The sequence below is a fragment of the Engraulis encrasicolus genome, chromosome 17 (assembly GCF_034702125.1).
Source record: "Engraulis encrasicolus isolate BLACKSEA-1 chromosome 17, IST_EnEncr_1.0, whole genome shotgun sequence".
NCBI lineage: Eukaryota > Metazoa > Chordata > Actinopteri > Clupeiformes > Engraulidae > Engraulis > Engraulis encrasicolus.
The window spans coordinates 6,997,850-7,005,349 of NC_085873.1; the positions used below are offsets into that span (position 1 = coordinate 6,997,850).

General features: G+C 41.5%; 1 protein-coding gene across 1 annotated transcript in view; it reads left to right on the forward strand.

The window, feature by feature from the left end:
• Positions 1–7,500, forward strand: part of myo1d (myosin 1D) — a 221,489-nt gene that overhangs the window by 118,152 nt on the left and 95,837 nt on the right. Inside the window, exon 16 of the mRNA XM_063221656.1 lies at positions 4,883–5,090. Coding sequence (XP_063077726.1) covers positions 4,883–5,090 — 208 coding nt within the window. The remainder of the gene's footprint in view (positions 1–4,882; positions 5,091–7,500) is intronic.

A 7,500-nucleotide genomic window follows, 5' to 3' on the forward strand; every position in this document is an offset into this window, starting at 1 on the left:
AAGACGTGGCTTTTAAATGTCAAATGTTGCACTGCTTCTGCCCTGTAATGTGATGTTCTCAATACTGTACGTGCCTTGGCAAAGGCCAAAGAGATTTGGGAAGCAGTGTGTGTGTGTGTGCTTGTGCGTATGCAGGGTGCGATTTGTAGAGGGGGATGGGGGGGATTGTCCCCCGTTCTGGTCTTTATACCGCCACTTTTCCTACATGATTTTATTCCATTCCATTCCATTGATTTTGCTAAAAATCTCAAACTTATCCTCCCTTCTGGTTTTCAGACAAATCGCACCCTGTGCGTATGTGTGTGTTCGTGTGCGTGTGCGTATGTGTGTGTTCGTGTCCGTGTGCGTGTGCGTGCCTTCGCCTGCACAAGAATAAGTCTCATGCCCACTGTTGGGAAAGTTACTCAAAAACTGTAATGCACCACTAATTACATATTACTGCCATTTTAAAGTAATGTGTTACAATACATTACAACATTCCTTTTTTTTTTAAAGTAAGGCATTACACTGCTTTTGCATTACTTTTAGTTACTGTAGTCAAAATGACTGGAAACAAGGATTTGGCAATCTACAGTGAAAATCTATGAGGTGGCATGACTTTCACCTGCCACCCACAAGTCGTTTTGAAAGCTTGCAGACTGAAAACCAACATTTTCAGGAATAACATTGATTCACCAATACAATGATTAATCCTTACTCTTCTTACCACACCTTACCATGCACACCAGCGCCTGTTCACTGTCAGCCTCCTCAACTCTGTGGCATACAGGCCTGGCCTATTTTTCACATTAGGTATAGGCCTACACTAGGGATGTCAACGAATATTCGACGTTCGAATTCGAGGTCGAATAGTGCTAGAAAACATGAATTTGAATGTGGAAATTAATATTCGAATGTGCAAAAAAAAGTGCATGGTAGAGGAGATGCTGGATATGCTGGCTGAAAGGAAGTGTAGCCCAACTGGACGGCAGAATAAAATATTTAACCTCCAGTTTTGTCTTTATCATGTACTTTTCAGCTATATGGCCATTTGTAGCAGCATTTCTATGAAGTTGTTAACTGGGGTGCTGTTCGTTGTTCATGGTCTTCCTGAATGACGCGCAACGCTGGTTTTGTTGATGGAGTAGCCTCGAGCAGATTGTTTTGACGTTTGAGTTCTTATTGCTGTTTGAACTGCATTATATGAAGTTGTCGTCTCTCGTGAATGACTTAGCCTACAACATAGACCCACTCCACATACACACGGAATAAAAGTCAGCTGAGTGATAGTGGTATGAAAGTTGGCCAGGTGCGAGTTAGCACTATGAAGTCGCAATATAGGATTTTTGTAGCTACAGATAAGCAATTTTTTTTTGCACCGTCCGCTATAAACGATGGTTTCAAGGCGACAAGAGGCAGTCACAAATTGTTTGTATTGTGCACGAGACCAATGCAGGCGGCATCATGCAGTTTAGCAAATCAGCGGAATTAACTGAGTAGCCCAAGCGAGTTAGCCTACAGTCTAGATTTTAGTTGGAGAAGTTGGGTGACTGTGTGTGTCTGTTCGCGTGTGTGAGAGAGTGGGTGAGAGAGAGAGAGAGAGAGAGAGAGAGAGAGAGAGAGAGAGAGAGAGAGAGAGAGAGCGCTTATCCGTGGTGGTCTCGTGTGTCTTCTTCGGTGCCTTCCCACTTAGAGTTTGTATTGTTCAAATGTATCTGTCCGATCTCTAGCACAAAATAAACGGGCAAAACGACATGCAAGACCTTTTCCCCCACTGTCTAATGTAATGTGTCTATTCCGTACTCAGTGCTTTTTTTTAAACGTCCTGCTCTTTTTTTTTTGCGAGGGCCTTCACTCGCCTCGTCCTTGAACTTGCATACAACACTAAACATTAGTTTCGTCTTCTTTGTTGGCGTTAGGCGTCCTTATTTAGTGGGCATATGCCCATCTTGAGAACGTGCAATCTTCATCTGGTTCGGTCATCCTGTCAGCCTGCCATTTGAAGTTCAATGTTCTGCGTGGAACTTTAAAATCTCTGCGCGGACGTAGGCTATCAGATGCAATAGTTGATCTCGCGGTGATCCGCAAACATTGTATTAAGAAAACAAAACACCCACACAAAATGTAGGTGAAAAAATGCATTGTAATGTGAGCGTTACTTGCATTGTAATGAGGACATATTACCGATTTTGCCCCCTGTAATCCGTTACATTACTGCGTTACTCAAAAAAGTAATGCATTACAGTAATTAATTACTTTTGTAACGAGTTACTCCCAACACTGCTCATGACGTTGTCCCCCTATTGTCTAGTAATGCTGTATTTGTATTTACCACAGATTTCACGTTATATTCATGCCTTTTTTTGTCCAACATTTCATAACATATTCTTCCTCAGTGATTGTTTTTTTTTTAGCACAAACTTCATAATCATCTCTTCATCCGTGCCTTTTGCTCTTTTTTGACTCCAGTGACGCACCACATTTCTGTTACATCATAATTGTTTTGACTTACAAGCAGGCCAAGAGCTATATCAGGATTAAAGTAATGACTAAACATCTTTAAAGCCTCTTTCAGCCTAAAGCGTCCTAATTATAGTAGGAGGGTAGTCAGAGTCTAACAGCATGTTTCCAAATTTTATTTACCCGATTATTTTCAGCTCAGCCTTGATTCTGAATTGGTGGATTTGATTTTGTGTCCTGTTACTGTCCCAGTTACGTCAGTATAGTGTACTTTGACTGCATGCGATTTTGATGACGTTTCATAATCCACATGTGTTTGCCTTCTCCATGCTCTTCTGCTATGACTGATGGTACATGAGGACATCAGCAATCTTCCTACTGGTACAGGATATGAACCTCTTGAAACTGAGACCTTCTGATCTCAAAACCAACTCCAAAGCTACTTGATATAGAACGCCATCAATTGGCTTAACACATTGGAAAGATGTTAAAACGTCAAAAGCATTTTTTTGCCACCATGATATTATCCAAATGGTATGATTTGCTTAAATATGTATGTAATGTTTATAGTAGTTTATTTCCGTAATTTAAGATGCCCATTCACAAATGTTACCTGTTTTTATACTTGCTACCACCATTAATTTCTAAGTTTTCATTGTGACTGTGAAAAGGACATTGAAGTGGACCATCTCCATGTCCCCCATTTTGAATTTCAAGTAATCTTGGTTGCAATGGGCATCGCGGTTGCAATGGGCAGCATAGTTGAAATGCCTACTCTAGCCACAATCCTACATACTCTGCTTTTAAATACACCTAGCATTACACATATTATTTATTAGAGAGTGATGTTTCGTTCTTACATCATAATTGTTTTGACTTACATGCAGGCCAAGAGCTATATTTAGGATTAATATTATGCTGACCAAACATCTCTAAAGCCTCTTTCAGCCTAAAGCTCCCTGATTACAGTAGGAGGGCAGTCAAAGTGTAACAACATGTTTCCAAATTTGATTTACCCGATTTTACTAGTTTCTGAATCTATGCTGTGGGTTTTTGTGGATTACTTGTCATTTTACTGCCCCAGTTATATCATTATGGTGATTTTTTTGACGGTTCACAATATTGCTGGCATTCTCCTGACCCTATTGCATAAATATAGTGCAGTTTTTATTTTGACTGTTTGGGATTTTCATGGCGCTTCTGCTATGACTGCGGGTACATGAGGACATCAAAAATCTCCCCACTGATACAAGATTTGAGCCTTTTAAAACTTTGAACCTCTGATCTCAAAACACACTACAAAACATGCTACCTCTTTTTATATATAAAACCAACACATTTAAATTGTCAATTGACAATTGTCTTGGCACACATTAATAAATTAAAGGTCAAAATCTTTTTTGTTTTGTTATTTGGTGTGAGGGTTGAGGGGTGGATTTTGCACAACTCAAAAATGTGAAAAATAGTCTGATTTACTTAAAAGAGTTGCCACCAATCCATCCATCTCTCCAATACAAACAACATTGAATTGTCTTGACACACGTTAGCGAGATGAATATCAAAATCATTTGTTAACCCCTTTTAAGAGGGAAATTAATACAGTATACACAGAGGAGTGTCATTGTTTCTGACTATGCAGCATATAGGCTACTTTTTTATCTCAAAATACGTTTTATGTAAACTTATTCTTCTTAATGTGTTTTTTGTACATTTATTTTCCTTTTTGTCTATGTGTTTGTCTGTGTCTGTAACTATATGTATGCTGCCATTTTGACCAGGACTCCCTGGCAGAAGAGACTGTAGTCTCAATGGGACAATCCTGGCTAAATAAAGGATAAATGAAAAAATGAAAATAGCACAGAGCCTGTTATAACCCTACTGTCACCAAAATTGTATGTCTTTATCTGTTACCTTGAAGGGACACTGTGTGAGATTTTTAATTGTTTATTTCCAGAATTCATGCTGCCCATTCACTAATGTTACCTTTTTCATGAATACGTACCACCAGCATCAAATTCTAAGTATTCATTATGACTGGAAAAATGGCAGTTTTCATACATGAAAAGGGGGATCTTCTCCATGGTCCGCCATTTTAAATGTCCAAAAATAGCCATTTTTAGCTGCAAAAATGGCTGTACTTGGACCATACTAGAAGATATCTGTTCATTACTTAGTAAACTTTCATGTTAAGATCAAATTTGGCAATAGGCAGCACAGTTTCAATGAGCAGCATAGTTGCAGTACCTTTTTTGACCATTTCCTGCACAGTGTCCCTTTAAGGCTCTCTGTAATGTCATAGCAATGTTCTTATGATGTAGTTGAGTATTTTAAGCAAATAGTGAATAGGCCCGCCGGCGACCCCATCTGCAGTAAGAGGCTACTGTAACTCTGTGAAAGCTGGTCTGATGGACTGTTTTACCGCCCCCTTCCATCCATTCTGCAGGTACAAGATGATCTCGGAGTTCACGTGGCCCAACCACGACCTGCCGTCGGACAAGGACGCGGTGAAGAAGCTGCTGGAGGACCAAGGCTTCAAGCACGACGTGGCTTACGGCAAGACCAAGGTCTTCATCCGCACGCCGCGCACCATCTTCAGCCTGGAGGAGAAGCGGGCAGACATGGTGCAGAGGATCATACTGTTCCTGCAGAAGGTGAGTGGACCTACAATGGGATAGAAAAGCATACCTTGGGGGTTCATGGTGGCTCAGTGGGGGGTTAAGGCACCGTACTCTTTCCTACTACTTTTCTGTCAACACCTTCGCTGTCCATATAAAAAGACAGCATTTAAGCACATATGTTACTATGCGTTACAGCAGGGAATGTGTCTCAAATCAATAGAACATTATAGTGTGGAATCAAATTGTGCAAAATGGAATGACAGAATAGAATGTCCATCTTTGGCAAGACCAAGGTCTTTATCCGCATGCCACACGCCATCCTCAGCCTGGAGGAGCAGCATGGAGACATGCTGCAGAGGATCGTACTGTTCCTGCAAAACGTGAGTGAACCCACAGAAGAGCATACCTTGGGGGGCATTGTGACTCAGTGGGTCAAGGCGCCATACTACTACTTTCCCGCTACTTCTCTGTCACCACCCTCACTGTTTTATTTACAACCAAAGAATAGAATGGACTCAAATAGAATGTACACATTTTTACAGAAAGTGAGTTGACCTCTGTGTCAACCCCATAACAAAGGAACCAAGTATACATGCTCTCCATCAGCCTTGCATTGAGGCCTTGCTTACCTTGCCAAAAAAAACCTCACTGAGAACCAACAAAGGTTTTCTTGTGGAGGAGGAGGAGGAGGAGGAGGAGAGGTGTCTGAAAGGGAACTGTCAAAAATACAGTACAATGCAGTCTACCACTACACCCCTGTCAGTCTGGACAATATGTCCTCTTCACATAGAGATACTGTCCATGTGCCCAAAAAGCTTTGACGCTGCATCCTTGCTCCATTCAGCTCTGTGTTCCTCTGGAAAAAAAATGAGTCAAGACAGAAAATGGACCGTGCCCACACAATATCTCAGACTTGCCCATTTTCTCTGTGGCTGCCGTGTCACATTGTTCGGATTAAAGTGTAAATGGCAGAGAACGGTGAGTGGTTTCACAGCAGTGTGCCACGTGACAGCCTCTGCTTTTTGTACGTGCTTCTCACAGGTGAGAGAACATTTTGTAAGGCAGTGTATATAACAGTCCTGCACAGTTACTGTTGTTTTCTGTGAGCTTGCCAAAGTCGTGAGAAGGCAAAATCACGTGTAGACAGAGACATCTTTTCAGATACCCGAGTTGAGATTTGAGATTTTTTTTTATAATTCGAGAGTGTGAAAAGTGGCATAGGAATTTGGCCATGGCCTTTTGTTAGTATGGTCTTTGTACAAGTACTACTAAAATGTTTGGTACTCAAACTACCTCCATCTCTTCTGCTTTCGAAAAAGGTACATTTGTTGAAGGATGCCTTTACCAGATAGTTTGTTTTTGATTGTCTAGCACTGTGCCATACTGTATACAGCTGTTGCTTTTAGTACAACACCCTTTGAGGAGTACCATCACAAATATGTGATTAGAATTTTGCCAAAATGTTGAGTTCTCATTATGATGTCATAATGTCTTTGCGAGATATTTAACACAGACGTCTATGGGAGCTGTAGAGTGTTCCAGTAAAATTCTAGAAGAACCTCTAGAAATTCCTTACTCCTCAAAGGGTTAAGGACTTTAACTGACATAGCCTACCATAATAAATCAGGCAGCAGGAGAGAGGGGCAAGAGAGAAAGAGACGGAGACAGAAGGAAACAGAGAGTGAGAGTGTGTGTGTGTGTGTGTGTGTGTGTGTGTGTGTGTGTGTGTGTGTGTGTGTGTGTGTGTGTGTGTGTGTGTGTGTGTGTGTGTGTGTGTGTGTGTGTGTGTGTGTGTGTGTGTGTGTGTGTGTGTGTGTGTGTGTGTGTGTGTGTTTGAGTGTGGGGGGGGGTAATTACACCCTAGAAATCAGTCAACAGGACAAGGTGACATTAGTGAGGAAGGAAGTGTTGTTGCTGTTTTGTTTTTTGGCCAATGTTTGGGAGACTAATCAAGGAAGCATTATCACACACACACACACACACACACGCACACGCACACACACACTCTAATTTTATATGTACTGCACTTCATCCTTAGCTGTAATCACATTTGTTCCATCAACTGCACTCCTCGCAGCTCAGTTCTCTCTCTCTCTCTCTCTCTCTCTCTCTCCCTCTCCCTCTCCCTCTCTCTCCCCCCTCACCACTTGTCAGTTCTTCTCTTGTCTTCTCAATTGCACTTGGCCTATTTTCTCGGGAAACTTTCCTAGTTTTCAGCAGGAATTGTGATGTGTGCACCTGTATGTTCAAAGGCTTGTGAAGACACAGGAGCTAAATGTTCATTTGCACACTGACATTGGGGTGGTAATACTGTATCACATTATGATATTGGCACAAAATGGTGCATTTTGTCTCTCGTACACTCACTGTTCACTCATCTGAAATGGTCCCCTCCCCAATGCATAAAATGTAATGACGACCCAATTCTGGGCCCTCTCCCCAG